The sequence below is a fragment of the Larimichthys crocea genome, chromosome XXI (genome assembly GCF_000972845.2).
Source record: "Larimichthys crocea isolate SSNF chromosome XXI, L_crocea_2.0, whole genome shotgun sequence".
Taxonomy (NCBI): Eukaryota; Metazoa; Chordata; class Actinopteri; family Sciaenidae; genus Larimichthys; species Larimichthys crocea.
In genome coordinates this window covers 6,540,077-6,565,368 of record NC_040031.1, presented here as the reverse complement: position 1 = coordinate 6,565,368, position 25,292 = coordinate 6,540,077, and the positions used below count along the sequence as shown (strand labels likewise).

At 42.5% G+C, this 25,292-nt stretch overlaps 2 protein-coding genes across 4 annotated transcripts; one reads left to right on the top strand and one right to left on the bottom strand.

Moving 5' to 3' along the window:
- Positions 1 to 79: 79 nt before the first annotated feature.
- lrrc56 (leucine rich repeat containing 56) lies at positions 80 to 9,512 on the bottom strand. Of its 2 annotated transcripts, none has more exons than XM_027272527.1 (13): positions 9,430 to 9,512; positions 8,974 to 9,145; positions 8,548 to 8,635; positions 7,878 to 7,938; positions 6,584 to 6,680; positions 6,216 to 6,413; positions 4,291 to 4,468; positions 3,967 to 4,197; positions 3,589 to 3,656; positions 2,987 to 3,129; positions 2,566 to 2,780; positions 2,053 to 2,380; positions 80 to 1,542 (listed from the first exon to the last, which is right to left on the bottom strand). In XM_027272527.1, the coding sequence occupies exons 2-13, from the start codon at positions 9,136 to 9,138 to the stop codon at positions 1,365 to 1,367; spliced, it is 1,950 nt and encodes a 649-aa protein (XP_027128328.1). In that variant the 5' UTR covers positions 9,139 to 9,145; positions 9,430 to 9,512; the 3' UTR covers positions 80 to 1,364. The 2 variants fall into 2 exon arrangements, with proteins under 2 accessions (XP_027128328.1, XP_010731030.3); XM_010732728.3 differs by having other exon boundaries at positions 9,353 to 9,486.
- A 916-nt stretch (positions 9,513 to 10,428) lies between these two features.
- LOC104920460 (GTPase HRas) lies at positions 10,429 to 25,237 on the top strand. Of its 2 annotated transcripts, none has more exons than XM_010732730.3 (6): positions 10,429 to 10,811; positions 18,408 to 18,560; positions 19,426 to 19,604; positions 21,157 to 21,316; positions 21,986 to 22,110; positions 22,291 to 25,237. In XM_010732730.3, exons 2-5 carry the CDS (start codon positions 18,450 to 18,452, stop codon positions 22,103 to 22,105), a joined length of 570 nt encoding a protein of 189 aa, XP_010731032.1. In that variant the 5' UTR covers positions 10,429 to 10,811; positions 18,408 to 18,449; the 3' UTR covers positions 22,106 to 22,110; positions 22,291 to 25,237. The 2 variants fall into 2 exon arrangements, with proteins under 2 accessions (XP_010731032.1, XP_010731031.1); XM_010732729.3 differs by having other exon boundaries at positions 10,430 to 10,811; positions 18,405 to 18,560.
- Positions 25,238 to 25,292: the final 55 nt, after the last annotated feature.

Sequence of the window (25,292 nt, the reverse complement as noted above, 5' to 3'; positions counted from 1 at the left end):
TAATTTTATAGCTGACAACTAATTAATGAATCATTGTAACATGATAAATATCTGTGTCTGACGTGTGTGTGTGTGTGTGTGTATCTCTTAATCTAACACTGTGGTGACAAGCCTTACCAGTGCTTTCAAGGTTTAATGACTGTCTGTGCTTTGTTACTTTGACTCATTTATTTACATCCTGTTTCTCTGGGCACAGCTGAGGTTAGGATGACAGAAAAATGGGAAGGGCTTTTAGATGTGTCTTTCTTAGTGTGGGTGCCAGGTCCTGTCAGGTATTCATACAAAAGAACAGACAAGTTTGGAAACATCTGCATGCTGGTTGTAGTGGTTCACCTGAAATGGAATTACAGGTTAAGATCTGCCTGACAGTTTCAAAACAAACCGCTAATCTCAACATTTTTTTAGCTTACGAACTACAAAGATATTAGTCTTGGCTGCCTCTCTGGTATCTAGGAGACAGAACAGTCTAGTATTGTTCTTGACACTGCAACGACAGATAATTTCCAATAGCTTGTGGAAAATGATAGGATAGGTCACAGTTAGGACATAAATTCTAAATAGACTTGATTTGTTCCACTTCATTACTTGTGCAGTGTATCAGTCAATACATCACGAAACATGTTCTCTTGTATTAGCAGTGTGCAGGGCCAAAGCTTGCATCTATGCCTTTATACGTACGTAATTATACTCTCTTTGATGCAAATGCCACTTTAGATATGGATAAACAGGCAACTAAATGGAATGAATCTTGTGTTTCAAGGATTTCAAGGATAGTTTGCTCAAGGTGATTGAAGCAATGAATTCGATTCAATGTTTACAGATAGCGCCATCAAGTGGCAGGATTTGACTATTACACCATGAATATCAAAACGATCACTGACACTTCAGGAAATCTTAGATGGAATGAATCTTTGCATTTCATTAACCTCACAGCTCAGTTTTAATGAAAGAAAATCTAAAATCATTTTGTTTGTTGATTTTGTTTTTAATTGAATCAAAGAAAAAAAGGTAGCATTTAGTTAGAATAATTCAATATTTCAACCTGAGAAATGTAAATGTGAGGTAATAGTCACATCCTCTTTAATTTTCATGTAGCAACTCAGTAGAATTTGAAGGATTATCTCACATGACACTTACTCATGTTGAGTTTACTGGGTGTTGGTGTTGGAATACTCTCAGTATCTTATGGATCTTCAGTAGAAAACAAACAAACAAACAGCTAATTCCAACAAACCACTGTGTAAGTGATGTTCAGAGCAATAAGGACAATGATCTCCCTGAATGGCCTCTACCACTCTCTTTATGTATGCATATGTAACAGTCTGATTAGTGGCCAAGCTGCCAAACACCTGCCCATTCTGGTGTCAGTCTGGGTGTGAGCTCCCTCTGCAGGGCTGGAGTATGTGGTGATGGTGATGTTTCTGCAGAGCTGCCCTGGCTGTGTGAGGACGTGTAATCACCGGTCTATCCTGGAGTTTGGACATCTGAGGACTTTGAAGATGCTTCCTGCCAGACTGTAAGCCGGATAAGTCCATCTCTGCACTGAAAGGAAAAAAAAGTTTTCTTTAGTACCACCCCATACAAACAATTAAGTTGAACTGTTAGTGCTAATAACTAGTTACAATCAAATGTAGATTTTAATTGTAAAATGATAGCACCGGCCATTTGTAAAAACACATGATCATATTTTGTAAACATTCACCAATATATGGTATTTAATTCACCAGTTTTAGTAAAACTTTAGTTCAGTATTGTTTCTAAAAACGCACAGCATTTTGGAACTAAGTTCAATTAGAACTACATAAGTGATACAGGAGCTTTAAACAGCCAAAACGGCTGAAAGGTATTGCTTTTAAACTGTTAAAATACATAAACATTGGGGCGGTCCTTGCTGCGGAAGCCCAGGATTCGAATCTGACCTGTGGCTCTTTCCCGCATGTCATTCCCCATCTGCCTCTCCCCACATTTCCTGTCACTCTTCAGCTGTTCTATCAAAAATTAAGCTTGAAAAAGCCAAAATAATAATAATAATAATAATAATAAAATACATACACAACAAGGGCGTTTGTTGGAGGCGGGAGGGGTATGTGTGCAGACAAGGGCAACACATCAGTCCTGGTCAACAGCTGGTCCCTCTGGAGTGTCAGGTTTGTGCCTCCTACAGTTATACCTGTCCCAGGGGGTTGACCTACTTTGCTGAAATCAGGTAAATGTTCTGAATTGGTCTGGCTGAGTCGAAGCCTACGTGCACGGATCCCCGGTGGCTTGCGATTACCAGTAGCTGGTGTGGCACTGAGAGGGGGAGAAGGTGACAGCGTGGTGTCTGGGGACAGGGACAGTCGAGCTACGTCAGGGGAAAAGGCTTCTCTTTGATGCAGATCTGAAAACAAAGATTAATAATTGCAAAAAGTTTAGTAACTGCCATTATAGTTTGTAATCTAATAGTATGTAGTTGTCTTTCTTTTTAATTCAGATGTTATTCTTGATAGATTATCATTTTTAAATTCTCTCAGTCTCTCAGTCGTTTCAACAACAACATACAATGTTCATTCAGTGAGTGTTCACCTGGGGAAAGAGAGTGGAAAGAAGAATCTGGTGAGGCAGTATCAAGGCTGTTGCGATGCTTCTCCTCTCCATGTTCTTCCTCACTACTGTCACTGCTTATGCCACCAGAGCCTTCTTCTTCTTCTTCATCATCATTATCTTCCTCCTCTGCTTCATCACTATGCTGAATAGCCAGGATCTGTGGTAATCTCTCTGTCTCTATGGCCCGGAGACGCCTCAAAAAACAATGTAGAAAGATATTCAGTTTCATTCGCCTAAGGTTTAAAGAGGAAGCCATGTTGTCGGCTGAAGTGAGGAACAAACTAGAAGACTTTTAACCCCAACTATCTGAGTCCTCACGGATTGTAAACGCTTTATGTTGTATGTTTAGTGTGTTTACAGTTGAACCAAAAAGGCAGTAAGGTGTACAAGGAGTTGGTACCTGCTGTGCTGCTCCCTCCAGGCTCTAAGCTCAGCCAACACATCAACGCGTTCTCTAACATCAGACTCCTCAAGGTCATATGTATGTTCCGGAACATGAATAGGCAAGTCACGGGGGGTGAACGTAGACTTGCTGGGTGCTGTCTATGAGATGGAAACATAACAGAAATGTGGCCTTTAGAAATGAGTACATTAATTATGAATAGACAGTAGTATAATGGTAAGACAGAGAGGCAGAGCAAACATCAAGCACGGCAGACAGAACAGGAGGGAAAGGTAAGAGGAAGACAGAAGTGGTGTGTATATGCCAGTATGACAGATCACATGGCATTGGCAACGAGAGCCCCATCTGTCAAGTCCCTGTCCCTGTCCCTGACACTGTTGCAGTGACTCCTGCTAATAATTAGCTCCTTCTGTTTATACTGACTTGACATTAAACAGAGGATCTGGTGGTGTTAAACAGCCATAATGGCCTCTTAAAACCAATAAAGCTTGTTGTTCCCCTCAGTCGACAATGAATTCTTTATAGTATGCAAGAACTTGGTATCTAATTGACAGAGACACTGATTAAGAGAGTTTTATCATCCAAAACACATCACCTACCCTTAACTTTTCTCGCCTTGCTCGAATAGCCTGGACTGGGTTTCCACAGAACAGGATCTTACCAGCTCCTTCAAGAATCAACAGATAAGACAACGAGTTTCAGTGAATCAAACAGTTTCCTGACACAAACAAGTCCTCTTGGTGGCACTGTGGAGTAAAGATTGTTGTTTATCTGTACAGAATGGTGCTAATGAGAAAGGCACTAAAACTAAATAAAATGTGCAGGTATAAATGGTTCTCATAGGTCAGTAGTTTTACAGGTGTTAATCAAAGCACTAAAGCAGCAACAAAGACACATTTTTAACAGACAAGACAAGACAATCTGATTGTATGTGGAAGGTCCGGTCACAGTGAAAAACAGCTGTTGGAGTGCCTAACCGTGAGTCAAGGTGCTGGTTTCTGCTTCCACAGTTGCTAGATCAGAGTCTGCAGAACCAGGTCTTGATCCAGAAGGAGAGAGAACTCCAGATCTAGTTACTGACATAGGTCTGGAGCCAGTGTGAGGTCTGGAGCCTGCTGAGGAGAGGGACCGGACAGAAGAGTGGCTGGAAGCAGGGCGCCTGGCTGAGGCAGGTCTGCTGTAAGGACATGCACCGTCTACTGTGTCCTCTACAAAGACAAATGTGAGTGGCCCATTAAATACAGAGCTGTAATTAATCGGTCCACATCGGATGACTCAAAACAACATATACATACACACACCATCTTCAGTAGCTGCCTGAGAAGAGTTACAGTCTCTGATGGAGTTTTGGAGAATGGCCCAGTCTTCTCCCATGGTGCTGCTGCAACTACGCCCATCCTCCTCCACCCTGAAATTGTCTAGGTAACGCAGCTGAGGGACCAACTCCCTCACTGCAGCCCGATAACTATAGTCTTGTGTCTGGGTAGAAGGGAGGGAGAATAGGAAAGAGTAGATGGAGCTGATATTAGAGTGTGACTTAAATGTATGTACAGTAGCATACACTGTTACACCTTAGTGCCCATACTCAACAGACAATTGTCTGTGTTCATATATCATGACCGATATTTTCTATATTTCTATATTTTGAATGACATGCACTATATTTTTTGGGCTTGATGATGCTTTAATGAATCAGTGGAACATAACAGCATAACAACAACTAGTGCTACCAAACTCTAAAATGGGCACTTTGCATGGACATTTGGTCTTTTACCAGGACACACAGAGACAGAGAGAGGGTGAGCGGAGAGAGTCCAGTGATTCACTGAGCTACTAAGCGATCAAATTAGAGCTCGGCACTCCTGCCCCTCACTAAACCACACAGATGCAATGAATGAAAAAAAGAGAGTGAAAGGCTGGCAGGGAGGAAACGAAAGAGAAAAGAGGAGAATGAGGGCTGGGTGAGAGGAAGTGAGCGGATGTGTGTGTGTGTGTGTCTTTGTGTGTGTGTATGATGGGAAGAGAGAGAGCAAGAAGAGTGATAGTTTGGCAAGAGAGCAAACCCAAGAACCCCTCACTCACTACAAAGCACAGGCCTAATGCATATTCAGCTCAGCATCTCCCCTCATTGCCCTAGTTTCCTAATTAATGCTCTGCTGGTGGGTGTAAATAAACACATTCACATTGGCCCAAAAAACTCACAGCACACTGTGTCTTGAATCAGCACAAGGTGGAAAGGCAGCGTCTACCCTGTATATGCAGCTTCACTCGATATCACTAAATATGTGCATGGTGAGCTGCCGGCCATTTACATCCGAATAAAAATGTATTGGCCAGTTTTTGAAGAGATCAAATAGCACAGTAATGTAATAATAAAACATTATGTCTGTGTCATGATGTCTCCACAGAAGAGCATGCCAGTTACGTGGCTGCTATGTTTGATTATTTTGATGCCTCCTCCTGCTCACCCCGTGTCCTATCAGCTGTGCTGAAAGACCCAGATACAGAGCGGTGAGATCACACAGATACTTTCATGTCTCAGCGCATGCTAATTACATTTCGGTCATTATCTGACAAAGGGCCGAAAGCCTGCTAGCACAGGGAAAAACAACTAGCTGAATATTACTTACATGCATTTGCAACTTGTGGTTTTTACAGCATCAACTGAAAACGACATTTTCTTTTTAGGAACTAGCTCCTTGCTCAAGCTTTTATTCAGCTCCACCCATTCTTGATTTTTTTTTATATATATATATCTTTTGCCACATTTCTGTGACTCTTATGCATGACTTGGTATTGGCTACCTCTGGGGGCAATAATCCAGGATTAAGTGTATCTGCTCGCAGTATGTCACAGCTAAAAGTCTGTTAGATGCGCACACACACCACCATCAAAAGTTCTCATCAGTGATTTATCATGCTTGGATTATGACACAACTGCTGATCAGTAATAACTGTTGGTCTTAAGTACAGTACAGACAGATATATGACTTTTGTAGCTAGTATTTGCTCTCCCTGATGTCTCCAATTCCACTATACTCCCTTTGGAGAATGCTTACTTGTCAAATATCTCTGTCTGCTGAATCACAAAGAACAAACAAAGAGCCTGACAAGGACATGGGTCTGGTGAACAACCTTATTCAAGTGCCATTTCTTATTGCAGGAGGAGACAAATGTATAATATTTTGTTCTTTGATAGAGACAGAATTACAACAACATTACTCTACCTGGATAGCGGTGGGGATTGGGCGTATACACACAGGGTTTCCCTCCAGCGTGAGTGTATGGAGTTTGCCACACAAACCTAGATACTGAACCTGGACTAGGTCATCCACATCATTCCCTTCCAGATCGATCAGCTGCAGGTTCTCCAGCATGCCAACCTGACTCAGGTCTGACACGTTGTTATAGGACACATACAACTCCTGAAACACAGAACATATAAGTACATATTGCATGACAGTGATGACTGATTTTCTTTAAATATTTAAAATAAAGTTAGGAAAGCATAGCACTTGTGATCCTTAGCCCAGAACTGTTTTCTGAGTTGTTGAATTGTGTCTTCACGGAACAATCTGTAAACTTTAAACTATACCTTGAGAGACAAGAAAGTAGAAATGCCATCTAGGTCTTGTAGGAAGCAGCGAGGCATCCACAGTGCCTGCAGGTGGGAGAGGGTGGTTCCCAGGTCTCTAAGGAGACAAAATAGTACAAACTTGATTTGGAGGCAGGAAAGGGAGTTACACAACACTGTGAATCACAAGAAAGGCTATCAAGTCCCTTTGGCCACTCAGGCTAGGAGCTCTTTTCTCTTCCCCAATATGGAGGCCTCTCCTCTGCCGCCCACTTTTCTCTACAACACACCCCTGCTCTGACCCTTCCAGCAGAGCCTCAGTTAGTCTATCTACAATCCCGTAACACTCTGTCCACAACAGCTCCCACAGCCCAGAGCAGGAAATGCTATCATAGGCAGTGCACGTCCGGCTGGATCTGCTTGCTCCTCTCAGGGTGGAGCAGGCAGCTCCCTATCTTTCTGTTTGTACTCTCGTATCCCTCAGCAGTCTCTTGGGTAACAATTCTCCACCTGTCCTGTTATAAGGAATAAATTTACAATGTGTGTGCGTGACACATTCTGGAGGTTTATTGCTTTTCTTCTATCCGATTTTGATGACACAGCTGTGGCTGCAATCAAACTGGTAGGACAATCCAGGAGAAGCTGTGCATATTTCCTGTGTTTTTTCTCTGCGACTGTCCAAGTGGACAAATCTGATAGCTGATACGCCACAAACGCATCTGTGTCCTATTGTGAGACAGGTGGGTGAACCTGTTCTCCACGTGGATCCATACCGAAGACTGTGCCGAACACCACATCTGTTGGTGTCTGGTTTACAAGCAGTAACATGCATCTTCCATACAAAAACACTGTATTACAAGTCCCTGTTGTAAAAACTTGGCAGAGCAGAGTCCCACACCTGCAACTACACCTTTTTTTCCCCATCAGGTGCACTTCCTTGTCACCTGCTGTTCTGCTTCAAAGCACTATCTTTTGATGGATCTTTTGATGGCCTCTCAATAAAAAAAGTGTCTTCTTGCACACACTTCACAAGTATGAAGCATGTCAGTAGTCCCCATGAGTCCATCATTGCTCTTAGTCAAATTACATTCTTCACAGAAAAACCTGGACCTACTAAACAAATATGAAATGGGTCACGCAGTGACAAGTAGCGTACATCATTAGCACAAATTCAGTTTTGTTTAACGCCATATTTTATTTTTGGTTTTGGGATTAGCAGCTTCTCAAGAATCTGTAGTATTCCATGAGGTCATGTCAACGTGAACCAGTAAGCAAACAAGAAGATGGTATTTGTGTTATGTAACCTTACTCTTACCTTACTGACATAATCACACTGTTGTTCATTCTGAGCTGCTCCAGCCTGGGCAAGTAGGCACCTACAATACGATCAGATAAACAAAGCCATGTCTCTTACTATCATGTAACAGTGGGGTGATTATTTATTGGTTTTTAATCCAGCCTACTGGCACAATTCCCAAATCACCTCATCAGGTGCTCAATCTCTATTGGCTAGAAGGAAGGGCACCTAGAGTGGCAGACAGGGCATGACTCCCACACGTTTTTCATGTCTGCGCTTGTTGAGAAATCCAGGTGAGTACAATGAAGATGTTTCTGCACTACTATCAGCGCAGTCATCTTGCTCTGAGATTGGCACACCTTACAGGAAATTTAGTAAGGATGCATTGCATGCGTCATAGTAATGTGTTTAATTGTCTGTTATCTAGTTTTGCTTTGTGATTATCTATGTGGTCATTATGAGCATCATATGTTATGAATCGTCATCGTGCACAGTGTAATTGCTTTTTTAAACGTTTCTGAGCGTGTGGCCATGTTCAAATCAAAGAAAGACTAGATATAAACAATAAAACGAAAGAAAAGAGAGAGAGCTCTAATGAGTACACATACAAAGTTTGTATCTGTGCTATACGGTCTGAAAAAGTAAGCCATGATTTCTGTGTATGAATGTAACGTAATGTTTATCTTACCAAAGTTACCCAGTGTGTTTTCCTGCGTGTCTACACAGATCTCCAGTGAGGTCACGTGAGAGAGATCCCTTGTTCCACACAGCAATTCCTGTAAGGAACAGAAACAGTATGTGGGCTGACTAAGGACTGGCATGTAAGTATAGTTCCTCATTACTCATAACATGATTTGGAAATACCAAATTTACCTTAGACATACACTTATTACGTATAACCGGTTATACTTAACAGTTACAGCTCAGGCATAGAGGAGGGCAATAAAAGCCTACTTTCAGTGTAACACACACACATAATGATACAGACAGGATGCCTGACACGAGCAATGTTATCCCTCAACCCCAATCTCTGCAGACAATTTGTAATTAAGCTCCATAAATGCCTCTAACATTGCTGTACAGTGAACAGACATAATAGAGTTAGCAGACTGACCAGCTTCTCTGGAGAGAGGTAAAGCTCCACGTCTGCTTCAGAGTCCTCACAGGGCTTCATGGCAGGAGTTGGGTTGATGTGGCCTGATCCACTCAGCTCAGTCACCAGGACCCGTGCTGTACCAGGCCGGACCTCCTGGGGCTGGGACCCATGACAGCAACTCATCTTTCATCTGAAACATGAAAGCAATATGAATAAAATACTAACATGTCTTTTAACCATCGATATATTGTCTTAACTACTGCTAAATTAGCTACCTAACAAAGCTAGCGTTAACTACTGCTGTCAAATGAGGCAAATTCAATTATCTTTTGAATTATCTAACCTTTTACTTTACACATGAGAGTTAAAACAATATTTTTTCCTACAATATATTTACCTGTTGTAGAAAACTACAGACTAAAAAGAGCCAACGTTAACGCTAAACATTTTACAGACTGAAGGCACTTTGCTTACAAGCAAAAGTTTGCTTGACAACCACAGACGACTTCCTGGATACGGCGCAGAAAAAAAAACAGTGGCACCTTGGGATATGTAGTGCATGCAGCTCTTCAGTACAGCTCATGGGGTTAGGCAATTAGCTATTAGATGTCTTATATCAGACACTATTATCAGAGGTTAAGCCTGTTTCTGCTGCGATAACCTCAACAAACCAACACTAGCCTGGTGCTGCCTTCAAATGTTCATTGTAAACTCTGTTGTTGTTTTTGTTGTTGTTGTTGCTCTTGTTTTTTTAAACGTTCCTGTGATGGCAATTTTAGATAATGTAGCTATTTGTTTAAAAAAAATACTGGCATAATGAAGAGGAGCCAAGCACACATAATTATTGTAATAATTAATCTTTTAATCAGGCAAATGGAAACATAGAAAACAATAACCGGTTTGATGAGTTCAAACAAAGTGAAAATAGAAATCACAGAGTCAGCTGGTTAGAAGGAGAAGACTGAAACCAATCTCCTCCTGTCAGGTAATATAACATGAGGAGTTTTATCACAATTTACAATTACAAACATATTACAAATTCTGGACCTTTATTATTGGTTTATTTTATTGAATCAAAATCTTAAAAGTTCGATATTGAACAACAATTAGGCCATAATGAGACTTAAATTTAAAGGGAAATCAATACATACAATATGAAACTTTGTGTGGGTGTGTGTGTTGTTTCTTTTTTCATAAATGCTAAGAAATTGCTACAGAAGCTTTTCTCGGATGGGTGGGGTTGTGTTATGGGAATTTGAACTCAGTTCAGTAGAACTCAGTTCAGTAGACTAATAAAAAAAAAACAGAATAATAAAACAGGCCTCCATTACTACTGCACATTCAGGATTCCTTGCAAGTGACACTTTTATTTTTAAAAAACAAAAACTTGGATTTGAGTAGTAAATACCAGGTGTCAGCTGGTCCCTGACGTTGGAGTGTTATATTTTCCGACAGCATGTGAATGCAGCAGGAACATGCATGGTAACCGGGGCGGATCTATGTTTGATAGAGCTGGGCGTGGGCTCCACTCCTCATCCCCTCTTCTCTCTCTCCCTCTCTCCCTCTCTCTCTCTGTGTGTGTGGAAGCACATTGTTCAACGCGGGCTCATTCTACCCAGAACCAATGAATTGCTTTTGGTGCATTTTAAGCTACTGAAAAAATCAGAAAGACTTTGTCGGTGAGAAGAATAAGGTGCAGATATCTGAAGACGGCGGGAAGCAGACCAAGAACATTTTGTTTCCTTCTGGTTACAGCTGAGAGGCAACGGAGTTGAAAGATTTCTTCTTCTTCTTCTTCTTCTTCTTCCCCGGCAGACGAAACGTCGCTCTTGTCGCTAATTAGACCTCTGCTTGTTGTAAGTATGCAGTGCACATTCCTGTGTCCGAAATATGTCTGCAGTCACTGACTGTTTGGGGGGTTTTTTTATGTGTAAATGAAACCGCTTTTAAAAAATGCTTTCGGTGTTTTGTTTTTTTTATTTTGGGGAGGGGGGGGCACCGCTGGAGACTGCGGTCCACAGTTAAAACACGTTAGCTAGCTATCATAACATTTGAATTCACGCCCGGTCGAGCTTTTTATATAAATATATCGAGCTCAACAACTCATGCTGTACACGTATGGAGGAATTACACTTAGGTTTTCTTTTCTATTTTGATAAACAGTCTCGGGTGTTGTAACTTGGTTATGGAGGAATAACATTAGAGCCCCCCCTCCCTCTTTCACATCTTACTTTGAAAAATGAAAGCGAAGGCGTTTAAATGAGCATAGCAATAGTAGGGGATTTACTTTCTATGGCCTGTATTTGTGTGTAATGTTAAGACAGTGTTGAGTATGAGTTTCTTTTTTTTCTGCTGCTGCTGCTGCTGCTGCCGAGAGTGGCCACACAGACAAGTCGGGTGACGCCCCGTCACACTGAGTAAAAACTGAATGTATCACTGCGGAAGTTAGATTCCATTACAAGGCATTTAGAAAGCTGACTTGGAAAAAAAAAGAAATGAAAATATACTCTAGTAGCTGTCTAACTGAGAGCGTTTAAGTTTTTATTTTATTTTAAAAAAAGCACTAATGTTCACTCAAATTATTGCCACATTGCTAGATGAGACCATCCCAAGCTGGCATAAATCATAATGAACTGTATGATTTTAAACATGTAAGTGAAGTTCTGTGTCTGCTTTTTGGAATCACCACCACTGCATCACATGTGAGTGCTTGATCTGTCACCCACCTATTTTTGTTTTTTTAGTATAGTAGTAGACTACACTGGTTCAATTATTGAGGTCCACAGTGTTTTTCGTCGTGTGACATCAGTGTCTGTAAGTCTCAAATTCAGGCAGCTGGAAAACAGCTGGAGCTAGTCCAGCTAGTCATAGAGGTGTGATGTTAATCTCTTGTCCCTTTCTCTGAACAGCTGTAGCCTGGGTGGTGCCCAGCTGCATGCCAAAATAAGTGTGACTCTTCTGAATACCAAGAATTTTAACGGATGACATACTGCTTTTCATGTGTAAGGCTTTTATTTAGTCGAATGTGTGTTTGGGAGAGGTTCAAAGATGGCCCAGGGAAGCAGATTTTAGGGGTGGGTTTCTTTATATAAAGCCATATTTCTGACTTTAATATTTTATTTTAATATATTCTTGAGGTTAAAAGAAGGTTGTTTTGTTGTTTTGGTACTTTTTTTCTCTGGATAACTGACTGAACATTGGGTGGGATCTTCTACAGGTTGCTTTCTGTGCACGTGTGTCACAAACTGAAACAACTGGACAAGATTCACTCATTCCTCTGATTAGGTGGCGAGAAAAAAAAAAAGAGAGAAAGACCACTGATGAGTTTCGGGGTGTTTGGTGTCCGATGATAAGCCTCATGGCTCCTCTAACTGGCTGGCTTTTGTGTGGAGGTCAGCTGGCCTTTTCATCTCTGCTGCTGCCTCCACCGTCTCACCCTATCCGACAAGCTGAAAGGATGACCCAGTGGGGAAAAGGTCACTTGGACTCCAGTGCCTTTAAGAGATGCTTGTTTAAGCATGCACACGTACACACACAGATGCACGCAGAAACTCTTTATGTAAATGTTTGTATGGGCGGGAAATGCTGGGTGGAGGAATAGTTTATTAAAGGATTCTCTTTAAGCAAAATGATGGTTTCATTCAAGGTTTGGTAAATTCTTTGGTTTCCTACCCTAGAGTAGGAATTATATAGAGAGTCCTTCAGCCTAACAACTAGATTTATCTCTCAAAGTCCTCACTTACTTGTGTTTCATTGGCCTCAGCGAGCACAATAGTGATTCCTTAGCTGCTGATCAACACTTAGGATGCCGTTTAGGTGGATGATGTCATTGGAACAACAGTGGGAGGGTGCGGTGGGTTATCGAGGCTTTAGGATGGGTCTTGGAGTCTCAGTATTCGACCGTGATACCTCCCTCGAGAGGGTCTCCTTACCATCATCTCTCCATTAAAAATCTATTATCTCTGCAGTGGGATTGTGGCTCTGCCAGTATGGATTCTTTAACCAATTAAGCACTTTAATGGAAAGCAGAATGCATGTTGAGGAAGATGGCCATCCGTATGCCCTCCTCTTTGCGTCATGTGTTTTTTTTTAAAGCGATGGAATTGTTTACGAGGAATCGTGTGTTTATCAGCTGTAGTTATGGGAGCCACACAGCTGTATTAGCTGAGGGGGAAAAAGCTGGAGAATGTTGAGCATTTTCATTATTGATTTCTTTATACATTTTTCAGTTTCCAGGTCGACCCCTCCCTCCTGTGGTTTTCTGTGCCCTTGGCATATAGTAAGAGTAGACCTCTCCCCTCCCTCGCCCTCAGCCACTCTCTCCTCCCATCACCCCTCTCGCTGCGCTGTACTCACACCCTCCGTAAGCTGTCATGTAAGATTATCCTCTTGGTCCAGGCGAGGCTCTAGGGTTTCAAAACGAACTGTTAATTTCCCAGGCTGGAGGTGGCGAGCTAAAAATAACCCTAAACACAGACATACTGTATAGTGCTCCTTGATCACAGCAAGGGGGACAGCTCTGCGAAGAATTTCGGGAATAGGTCACCAACTTGTAGATGACACTGCAGCTATGGCCTGTCTCATGAGTCATGTGTACAAGCGCTGGTAGCGGGAAGCTTACTCCATTCACCCTTGAGCCGATTTGATAGAAGAAGAAGTCACTTTGCTGTCTGTACACTGTATGGAAGAAACATTGCGTGACCTCGTCATAGTTGTGTGTACTGTTATTACAGGTGTGCATGTGTGCGCCTGCAACTGTTGCACATCTGGGGCAATCGAGGGCTGCACAGGTTAACCATGCACAGACAGTAATTACTGTAAAATATGAAAATCAGGACTGCATAGGAGGGCACAATGCTATAGGGGTAGGATAACCATCTGTGTGTACAGAACAAAAACAAATGTGCGGATGAAATATATAAAAAGATTGATGATGCACTGATGATTGTGATCTCCAGCGGCTGTGTCCTCAGCCATTCTCTCTCTCTATGTACAAAGACCAGCTCTGTGTGTGCCCCCACTAACAACAAGTGGCTCAGACAAGGAGACAGCATCTCTATCGGTGATTAATTTTGCTATTCATCTCCATATGTGTGTGTGTGGATTATTAATCAGCCGCTGTCATGGCCTAGTTTGAGAGGGGAGATGGCATGGCTGTCTGTTTTCCTCCCTCCGCTCTCCCTGTCGCGAGTACATTGATAAATATTGATCCATATCAGTTCTTAAAATGTTTTTATTTATTTTTTTGCATGCGTTTAAGCACAGATATGACATGATGAGCATTCGCCAGTGCCTAGACTTAGTAGGGAAGAAGCAGGTGCTGAGCTTTGATGTATGGTGTATGGTATGATGTTGGTATACACACTGGAAGGATTGGAAGGGTCTAGTTCATCAGTAAATATCACTAATATAACAGATCAGCTGTTTCTAGACAGGGCTGCATGTGTGGGGAGTTCAAGGTCAGCTGACTAAGGTTAAAAATTGGGTTGTTGCATTGTTTTGGTAGATTTATTGTAGTGAATCAGCACAAAATGCAACAGAAGAGGAATATGGGAGGGGCGGGGGGCACAAATATCTCTCATAATATCGCTGACTAGTCTTCGTCATCCTGCCTGTTTGGTCATTGTGCCCGTCACCTTTTTATCTAGCAGACTGGATCGGGAATGGCATTGTACAGATTTGTGTTAAAACCATCGCTTGAATAATCACTGAGTGTATATAATATTTAATTGATATTTCATCCAGTAGTAAAGTGACTCAAGAGGAACTTTGTGTTACTTTGCGTCCACGCTGCTTAAACTCGATTAGTCTCAAACTATGTGAATCCTTGCCCTGTCTTAAGCTCTAGCCTCCAGTGAGCAGAGGTGTTCCAGCTCTGTCTGTATGCCCCGCACAAGTCTCTCCTCTCCGCACAGCTGCTGTTTGTTTGGTCAAAGGAGGCTGCGAGGAGCGAAGGCTGGCTCTGCGGCTCTGCCACGGGCTGTACTCCAGCCAAGGCGGGCTGCGCCGTGTATCAGGTTGATTTATATACAGTGAGGGGGAAAAGGAAGCTAAATGTTTTGGCCACAAGATTGAGGGGTCACGATAATTCCCTTCCTGTTGTGCTTGAGAATTATAGCAGCGAGGAAGGCCATTGTTGATATTGGTGATGGTGTTCAGAGCTACCTGTTTCCATTAAGGCAAGCAATTGCTTACCGGATCAAGGATAAGTTGCGGTAACACATGTGTGTCTGTGTGATTGAGTGAGAGCCACTAAATGGCAGTGTTAGCAAGTCTGCTTTTCTGTCAATCATTAACATGAGTGAGCCAGCCTTAGTGTTGGCTAATCTTAGTCGGGGCCCTACATCAGCACAGTCTCACACACATCTCGGGCACAAATGACACTAAAGATTTGACAGAGGTGTATGCAGGTTCTGTTAATACAACACCACACCCAGAGGCAAATATAGATGCATGTTGTCACTTTTGACTCCACATGACTGAATAAGCTTTATAAGTTTTGTTTTGTTTTTCTTTGTATGTTCTCCTTTCATTAAACTCTCCACCTGTTACTCTTCTCTTTCTACGAGTCAAGTTTGAGATTCACTCCAGCTGTGTATGTGTGTTCTCCTCTGGGAGGTAAAGCACAAGAGAGAGGGTGTGTATGTGTGACTTCTGCTCTGGCTTGCTAAAAGTGCTGATGTTCATTGCTCCGTAGTGGGAGAGTCTTCGCATAACGGAGCTACACGGAGCGCATTTTATGTTAGGGATGACAGTTGGTGCCCTGGAAAAAGATAAAACAGCATATGTGACCCGTGGTACTCCATGAAATCCTGACAGATTGATTACTCAGTCCAGCAGGTGGTGCAGGTTAGTGATTTTCTCCTTCAGCTCACTTAAGGAACATTCAGCAAAGTGAGATACTGTCGATAAACAGGCCGAGATGTTTAACCCCATGTGATCTTTTTTTTTTTTTTTTTACACTCTAGTGAATCTGAACTACAAGACCTGAAAAAGAATACTTTTAGGGAAGAGAAACAAAGAGCTGCTTTGGGTGTTTAGATGATGCAGATATAGACAGCGGTGTCTAATGGTGCTTTCAGACACAATGCGATTTGAGCTGTGCTCACTGCAGGGTACAGTGCACATCTGAATGTCCGTTGCAGTGTAGCGAAAAAAGTCGACTCGTTGTGGCGCAAGCCGTTGAAAATAATGGGTTTCAGAGCGCAGTGGTGCTGTTTTCACGTTGTGTCTGAAAGGGCCTTAACAGGGTGTAATATGATTCTGATGTCATTACTGCAGCGGTTCTCAAACTGAGGGGTATAGAGCCACTGCAGGGGGTGGCATGGATGACCCGGGGAAAACGTATAGATTGAAACTAAGTTGAATTAATATCTTGTAGGGAAAATTTACAGGAGTGTGCTAGTGATGCGGTGCAATCCTTTCTTTTGAGTTGCCTCCCTTCTTATTGTTAATGATTAATAAAACTTGTAGGGTGGGAGGGCATGAATTATTTTTGGCTTCTAAAGGGATACATGTCAGAAAAGCTCTCAGAACCACTGTGCCACTTAGCTAAGTGGCACCAGCGTTGTTAAGTTATGGGCTACATGGATTAAAACATCTAGAGTTGAGTTTTTAGTCACTTCTGTCAGACAGAAAGTGAAACTAAACTGTCTCTTGAAGGCCATTGTACCCTGCGAGGTACTTGAAGTCCCGGTGATTTTTCCTCTGACTCCTCCTGACATCAGAGATGACATTGCTGTGGTGACATCACCTGCCCACTCATTGTTGTTTGAATGTTGTCATAGTAAAGCTGTAACCACTCCTGAGGTTGCTATGTTCCTCCAGCAGACTTTACTTGTGTTTAGCCCATAGGTTGGGTCACCAGTAGCCATCGCTTTTATTTCAGTTAATCTTGCAAAATTTCCATAGTGGCTTCACATCTTTCGAACTCTGACTCATCATGTGCCATCATGCCTTCTGATGGGCTGGTCGGGTCATTTCCAGGTCATTCATTTGGTAACTTTGTGGTAAATTTGAAATAAGCTGAGTCACACTTTGCCACCGTGTGTAGTGGAAACACCCATATGACTACTTTCTCTGCCAGTTGACTCAACACACCAGGAATTTAACTGGCCAGCCGTGTTGTGAAGGGTCCCGGTGATGTCAGGGTAACTGTGCGTGAGTCTTTGTACTGCCTCGTGCCTGTGCACGGATATACATGTTTGGTTTCGGCTGATGCTGTAATTTCCACCGTGATTGCAAAAATTGGAAATTTCCTACATTTTCTGACCGGGCGTTTCGGGTTAAATCCAGATTAGTTCTTCACAGCTAACCTCCACTCGCTCTAGCCTTGAGCTCTGCTACTGTCACTTCTTGATTAAGGTTTGACAACCCAGTCGATTTACAACATCTTGACCTGAATTACAACTCAGTCATTTCAAAACCTGCTTTTTAACAAATGGCTTCTTCGATGTTTATCACTGATCTTCAAATGCACATTCAAAGGAGAAAAAAAATCTTTTGGGCCAACCAAAATAATTGAGTGGAATTCTTTACTTGTTATCTTCTGTTTTCAAATACCCATGGCTCATAAATTCTTGTAACGGCAGTGTTTACCTGTGTTGTGTAACTTTTAGCCTGCAGAAAACAGGTATGACTATGTTTTCTCAAGAGGCCGACATGTTTCTTTAATAACATGCCTTGATTTATAGTCAGGGCAGCACTGTTACACTGAGTAGACCTATTAAGTGCGTTCAGTGGGTCCATAGGGGACAACTGCAGGCACACCTGGAGTCATAAAATCCTCTTTTAGGCCTCTCATTCTGTTGCTATGGATTGATCCCCGTGGAATAAGCAAGGCAAACCAACAAGAAACAGTACATGGCAATGGCCTGGCTTTGTTAGTAGGAGTGATTTAGCGTATTGTTGAAAGGAAAAATGGTGCAGATCCTAACTCTTTTATTTATTGTGTTGTTTTAATGTGTTGTTTTTCATTACTCTACTTTTATGTTGTTATTTTGGCTCTGGCGTCTGTCACTTTGGGTTCACAGGTATGAATCAGTAAAGTGAAGCCTGAGTGATGTGGGTCACTCTGCCGGTGTCATGCCCCTTCCTTTTTTTCCCTCCCTCGCTACCTCCCTAGCTCTCCCTCTCATACACACTCTCACACTGAGCGGGAGAGGATTGGAACATTGAGTACCTTCAGCACATTTTTCACATTCCCCTTTGAGGGTCTCAACCTCAGCCCCCACTACACACACACACAAAACACTTATGTGTCTCAACACCGCACAGTATCGGTAATAACTGTGTGCTTTGTCTGTACCTCTTGTTGTGTACCACATCATGGCCAGTTCAGCATCAGACAATAGCTTGTCAAAGCTCTGCGTGTGTCAATTGTTCTGTCCAAAACTGGTAACGTGTACATTTTACGTCAGAGTGCTAACCTGCACCTTTCTTCTCTCTAGCAGTGGCGTGTGTGGTGAGCAGCAGCAGCAGCGGCGGCGGCAAAGATGACGGAGTATAAGCTGGTGGTGGTAGGAGCTGGAGGTGTGGGCAAGAGTGCACTCACCATACAGCTCATCCAGAACCACTTTGTGGATGAATATGACCCTACTATAGAGGTATGATCCCTTCTGCACGTTCTAAACATTATTCTTGTGGGAGGCATTTTGGGCAATTTAGTTTAAAAAAAAAAAAAAACTTTTTCCAGGTCCGCTTTGATTTGTTGCAGTAGATGTTTTTGCATTAATCTGCATACAGATACATATATATGTCAAAAGTCCAATCCCGCAGTAGCTGGCCAACAATATTTTCAGGAGACAGACGACAGCTCCGTCTAAATCAAGTTAATTTAATTAAATGAATCGAATGCCGTGGAAGTTCTCCACACGGTTATACTTGGAAGAAGTTTGCATTTTTCTTTCAAGAAGAAATGTTTACCCCACCCATCAGTAATTCTTATATTTTCATATGAAAATAAGACACTGAAAGACATTGCAAAGAGGAGAGGGAGGCCAGTGAGAATGTTTTCTCCTCTCTTTTTCTCCCTCTGTGTCTCCACTCTCTCCCTCTCTTTCTCACCACGCCTGCCTCTGGCCAGACAATGTCCTTTTTGTGTGTTTGCATTCCTGGCCCCTATGCTCTAACAAACAAAGGGACGGCACTCCATGTTTTTGTGGCTGCGTGTTGGAAGGCTAAACATTGGCTCCGATACCCTGCTCCTCTTATCTCTTGATGTTCATTTGACCTGGAAGTGGACTGGGAATTAATACCAGATACCAGTTAATACACAGTATGTGTAAATGCTGTTTAGTACTGAGTGACCAAGGCCAAGGATGTGACAAAATCAGTGATGGGTCCATAAATCCCTCCTGAACCATCGTGTGTTGTTGTTTGTTTTTTTTTGTAACAGATTGCTCACTCACACATTTGACTTGTGTCTTCAGCTCCTCTCTAAATGTTGGGTGTTTCTCGCTTTGTCTGCAGGACTCGTACAGGAAACAGGTTGTGATTGACGGGGAGACCTGCCTGCTGGACATCCTGGACACTGCAGGTCAGGAGGAGTACAGCGCCATGAGGGATCAGTACATGAGGACAGGGGAGGGTTTCCTCTGTGTCTTTGCCATCAACAACACCAAGTCTTTTGAGGACATTCACCAATACAGGTGCGTGTCTTAAGAGTGAGGTAAAGAAGGGAGGGTTAAGGGTTGCAGGGGCGTCACATGTCATGTCATTGATACTGAGCATTATGGGATCTGTTGTTGCGAACCTGTGTTCACTGGCCAGATCGCAGTTGAGTCGGGTGAAGCTCTGACACAAAATCATTCCTGTTAGTCCCCTTCTGATGTTCTCTATATGTGTATTTGTAAATGCAGTGTGTGTTACAGGGACTCCCATGGGGTCCGGCTGGAGTGGGGGAGTGTATACCTATGTGTGCCAGCTCTCTGCAGTAGTTGGGTGATGTCATGCTGTAGCGTTTAACACGGCTAAAGAAAGCTTAGCCCCCAACTGGAGGATTACAGCACGATGCCAATGAAATCGATCCTGACTCAATTAGAGGAGCAGGGAGAGGTAGCGCTTTCAAGGGCAGGGAAGGAGAAAGGGAGGGAGGGAGGAGAGATTCAGCTGGAGATGACAGTGTTCTCTCTCTTTCCCACATTTTGTCTTTCTCATCACATTAGAAGAGCACTTGCCAGTCTTGCACGTGGCAAGAAAAATAGGCTGAATATTAACTTTGCCACCTCCTCTTACAGCTTTGCAGGGTTTGTGAGTTTATTACACGTCTGTTTGGCTCACTGCCACTGCAGCCCAGCCTCTTTTTTTTTTCCAAGCCCAGCTTCAATACAACTGTTGGTATCACTGCAAAACCATTGTGCAACTTGTGAAAAGCATGCACGGCTCTTTGGCTGGATGCTAGAATAAGGTGGTGGCCTGTTTTAGAGCTATTGAGTTATTTAAAGATCAGTTGTCTATTTTACAGGCAAAAATAGTCAAAGGCTCTGTTAGCACACACTGGCATAGCTAAAACTAGACAGTGCATATTTATATATTTATCTTTCTTTAATTTAAAACAGCAGTAATGTATCAAACTCAAGAACACACCGGGTTGATAAGGTCATATCTGCTTTTGATGTTTTCTGGCATTTTTATGCACCCATCAGCCTTGAAATACCTGACTCACCGGGATATAACAAGTCAATGGTCTAAGCAGAGTAACATGTCTACTGTGACATCAAGACTCAGTGCAACTCTGGTCATAAATGCCATTAGCGGTGTTGACTGCAGATGGGCAGGGCTGACCGTAGTGGATGCATCCTGCTGTACTGTGGCTCAGGCTGAGCTGATAGATTGATCTGACCCACTCCTCTCACTCAGTTCCCCCTGGCTGCCTGGCGTTTGGCGCTGGCTGCTGTAGTGATGAGGTAATGCTGTTCGCCGCCTGCCTGTTGTCCATCCCCCCCACCCCACCCCATCCCTTCCTCTCCACCTCCCTCCTTCAGCAGTGCAGCACAGCCCAGCACCGGCGGGCCCTGGCTCTTCCTCAGGGTCCTAGAGCTCCCTGGATGGTTGGCTCTCCAGTGGTGGAGCTGCTGTTGTTTATGAAGCAGGGAGGATCCCAACTGTGACTAAAGACAGTGACACAGGGTCTGTTAAAGGAAACAGCCAAGGTTTTGCAAATCAAATGTCAAAAAGTCTCTTGTTTTTCGCAATTCACAGAGAACAGATTAAACGTGTGAAGGACTCAGACGACGTTCCCATGGTGCTTGTGGGAAACAAATGTGACCTCCCGGCACGCACAGTGGACACAAGGCAAGCCCAGGAACTCGCCCGCTCCTACGGCATCCCTTACATCGAGACCTCTGCCAAGACACGACAGGTAGGTAGTGAACAAGAAGCACATCCCCACGTACCACACACGCACTGTGTCACTCTGTCTCCCTAAATCTCTGGTAATTAAAGATTTGCTGATATCTGTACTTTTCTCCCATCTTTTGTAAATATCTCCAAAAAGTTATCCCACTGTTTTGCTAAACATATTGCACGTGTGTTCATGCACTTTAAAGAGCAGTGAACAGCCAGCGGTATGATGTGATTTGTGTTACGGGGAACATTTTATTATGCCGCAGGCAATGACTCATAGCCAGGTTACCTTGGCTTGAGAACAGAGCTACAGTATTCAAAAGGCCTCCATAAGGACAAGTAGCCGCACAGCTCCCACTGTCTCTGAGTCACTGCCACACATTATGTAGCCGCATACAGACTCTCACATTCATCACTGAACCCTTCAGGAGGTCTGTCATTCAAACAGAAGTATGCGAAGAACTGAACCATGACTTCTTTATAGTCCTCACAATTTCTTGATTAACGGTGTCTGAAATGATTGGGGTTGCCATGGCGATGTTGCCAAGCCTCTCAATGGCGAGCACACCTGAGATGTTTGCTGTAAGTTATTAGAGGTGTATGCAGTGTACTCTACTTTATAATTGACCATTGTAAGTGCCTGGATTGTTCTGTAACCTTTCTGTGTGTGTGTCTGTGTTGACAGGGAGTGGAGGATGCCTTCTACACACTGGTTAGGGAGATTAGACAGCATAAGCTGAGAAAGCTGAACCCACCTGATGAGAGTGGTCAGGACTGTATGAGCTGTCGCTGTGTGGTATCGTGATGCAGGTGAGACTTTTTTTTACTTCTTGGACAGCTACACAGTAATGAGTCTGTTACGCTGGAACTCGTATATTTCTTTTCATGGATACAACTACCTGTTTTTAAAGTAAAATCAAATGTGAAACCATTTCTCCCTGAGCTAGCACTAACGCCTGTGTCTCCCTCTTGTGTCACTCCTTTCCCCAGCTGACCGGTGCACGTTGAGGAGAAATGCTACAGCTCGTAGTGGCAGCATGGACTTAAAGATAGAAAGATAAAACAAGTCAACGATGAAACATGAAACTTTTTTTCAAAAAGAGGACGATTGAAGCAAAAGCTCTCAAGGAAACCACCAGAGCTGACTGAACCATAGACCTTTTTAAGGAAAGGAGGATTTGGACTGTTGCCTAAGTGGCTACCTGAACGGTCCGGCCCCTTTTTTAGGTCCACACGTCGACCTGTGAGCAACACCACTAATGACTCTTTGTCAACTCCAGTGTGGTCTCGCTGGGTAGCTCCGCAAGTTTCCTGCTAACTTATTGTTTTCAGTCTCAACACTGGTCTTAAAAGGGGGTGTCTCTGACCTCCTCCCACCTTGAAAGCCTAATTTCACTCCCCTGCCTGCCCACTGGAAGGACTGACTGATTTTAAATGGAATGGAATGGACTGGAAATGGACATTTAGTTACCCATACACCTCTCATAAATAACCCCGCCAATCCCACTCTACCTGCCTTTGGTTTCCCTCAAAATCGCTGTGTAGTCCCTTCATTATACTGGATACAGGGGGTGGAGGCTGACATGGGAATGACTATAATTTGTTGTTGTTGTTTAACAGTTATTCTAGCTGTAAAAAAAAAAACAAAAAAAAAACAACAACATCTTTTTAATTTTGTTTTTGATATGGAACTTTCTTTTAGTGATTGCAGAATTTAAAAGTCACTGAGCAATATGTGAGCAAAGGTGTTTATTTGAGGCAGCACCTGGTTTGATGACCTGTCTGACTTAGTTTGAATTCCTTTTGGGATAGAAATATGAAATGGGAGAAGATTTCCAGAATGCAGCTGCCTTCTCTACTTACAGAAGTTTCTTTGCTAACAGTCGTCTTTGTGGAATAATAATAGTAATGGCTAGTGTACGTAGGTTCTGGTGCAATAGGATTCTTTACTGTCCACAAAGTATTGGGAATAAACCACCTCTCATGTGTACTTATTTTCCTGTTTTACTTTGGTTCAGGAAGGAGAGGTACCGTGCATGAAAATGTAGTTTTTCCAGTTGCTAAAGCTGGAGAGGTTGCCTGTAGAAATGGGAGACACTTGTACAGTTACACAATGACCGGTTATTGTTTACGACTAAATGACAACCAGTTGAGTTTTCTTGCATTTCATTTCAGTAACTGTACGGTGTACAACTCTCATTTACTACATGATGAAAACAGCTATTTTTAGATTGCAAGAGTCGCTCCTCGCGGATAATAAGGCTCAGGAATCGGGGTCCAGGAAGGTCTCGCCTAACAGTCCTGGAAACCGGGTTTAAAGGATGTCACCAGTTAGCTTTTGCAGAGTGTAACGCACAAGTCCTGCCTCAGTCAAACGTCAGTTGTTTTTTTTCCTCATACCATACTATCCTCAAACTGCTCTTTTCTCTGCCACCTCAGCTCTACAATAAAACAATAACAGGTCAGGTGCTACTCATGTCAGAACCATATTTACTGTGTATGTGAGACTATTGTGTGTAATAGTTAATGCACATTGGGTTATGGGAGTGCATTGCTTATTTCTTAATACTGACCAGCTTGTGCTCTCCACGACTGCATTAATTAGCTGCCTAAATGAAAAAGACTGCTCTGTGTTTACTTTGCCTTATCTGTTAGCTAGTTCGTACCTCATGTATGCAGCGAGCTCTACCTGAGACGAGTATGTGTTTTGTTGGCTGCGTCGTTTTGTTTGATTATGTGTGCAACTAAAAGAATATAGATGTGTGTTGAGGTTAGACATGCGCTGTATAGAATTTGAAAGTCCCTGAAAAACACTACACTGATTTTTTTTTTTTTCTTTCTTTGCGTCTGAATGTGATTCTGTTTAACAAGACTGAAAAACAACAAGGTTAAAGAGAATTCTTAGACAAAGCCCAATACAAGCCGAGTTGTCTCGCTCCCATGTTTATATGAAGTTTTATTCCCATTACACTGGATCATGTGATGGTGATTGCTAGAAATTATTACTTTGAATCCAGATTTTACAGTTCAGATGATTGGTTATGTATGATAATGCACGGAGTTCTAGACACTACAGGCAAGCTTTCGGATGCAAACCTCAAAGACATCTCAGACCTCTTCCACAAAGACGTCAAATGTTATTATGCCATTGTCTCCTTTCAAGGGAAGCTTTTAATTCTGACCCAATTGATTTTGTACAGTTCAAGTGACTCTTTTTTCACTTATAACATGGCTTAAAGAAATCTGATCAGTCTAGTACTGTGTGGATGGTAGTGATAAAGATGTGTTTTTATCAGTTAACTGTTCATTTCTCTGCTTGGAGGAAGGATATGAACTGTGAATGTGTTTGAGTCTTTAGATATTGTTTGAAAGAAGCCTCATGTTTAAAAAAATAATAATTACAATATTGAAATAATGCAGGAGTTGGTCCATGGTCCCTCTTTTGGCTGTGTTGTTCCTAACTTTTATTTTTCACCCACTGTACTCAAACCTATTACTGGGATAAAAAAAAAAGAAAAAAGTGTGGCGTTTGTAACATGTTATGACAGTCCTGATAGTATGCTTGTCCTCTCCCTGTTGATCTTTAAACAGTTCATCCGTGATAATAATACCATAGAATTCCAAAAATCTATGTATTCAAATTTCCATCGCATTAGAATTTCAGCGTCATGTTGTCGCAGGGATACTCCAGCCAGCAAACCACAAGTATACATGTCAGCAAACCTGGCGAGCATGACGAAGACTGTACGGACCATTGGGAGTTTTGCACAAAGGATACAGTGGCCTCAAGGGCTTGTTTCTCCCTTGCAAACTGTAGAAAGGAGGTGTGGAAGGAATTTGTGAAAATGTTAACTGTTTAGCTATTTAAGATGTATTTACTCTTTGACAAATGTGGCAAATTGTATTGCAGGACAGGAATAAAGATGTCAAGATGAAACCGTGTCTTTGGTTCTTCAATCAAGTCTTAACTTTCATATCATGTTCCTTGCAAA

What these genes read in the sequence shown, in the direction of transcription:
- LOC104920460 (XM_010732730.3), top strand. Translation starts at nt 18,450, where the DNA reads ATGACGGAGTATAAGCTGGTGGTGGTAGGAGCTGGAGGTGTGGGCAAG. An exon ending in AATATGACCCTACTATAGAG is followed by an intron (nt 18,561 to 19,425) that starts GTATGATCCCTT and finishes CTTTGTCTGCAG; the next exon opens with GACTCGTACAGGAAACAGGT. An exon ending in GAGGACATTCACCAATACAG is followed by an intron (nt 19,605 to 21,156) that starts GTGCGTGTCTTA and finishes CGCAATTCACAG; the next exon opens with AGAACAGATTAAACGTGTGA.
- lrrc56 (XM_027272527.1), bottom strand. Translation starts at nt 9,138, where the DNA reads ATGAGTTGCTGTCATGGGTCCCAGCCCCAGGAGGTCCGGCCTGGTACA. An exon ending in CAATCCCCACCGCTATCCAG is followed by an intron (nt 4,469 to 6,215) that starts GTAGAGTAATGT and finishes CCTTCTACCCAG; the next exon opens with ACACAAGACTATAGTTATCG. An exon ending in CAAGGCGAGAAAAGTTAAGG is followed by an intron (nt 3,130 to 3,588) that starts GTAGGTGATGTG and finishes TCCATCTCATAG; the next exon opens with ACAGCACCCAGCAAGTCTAC.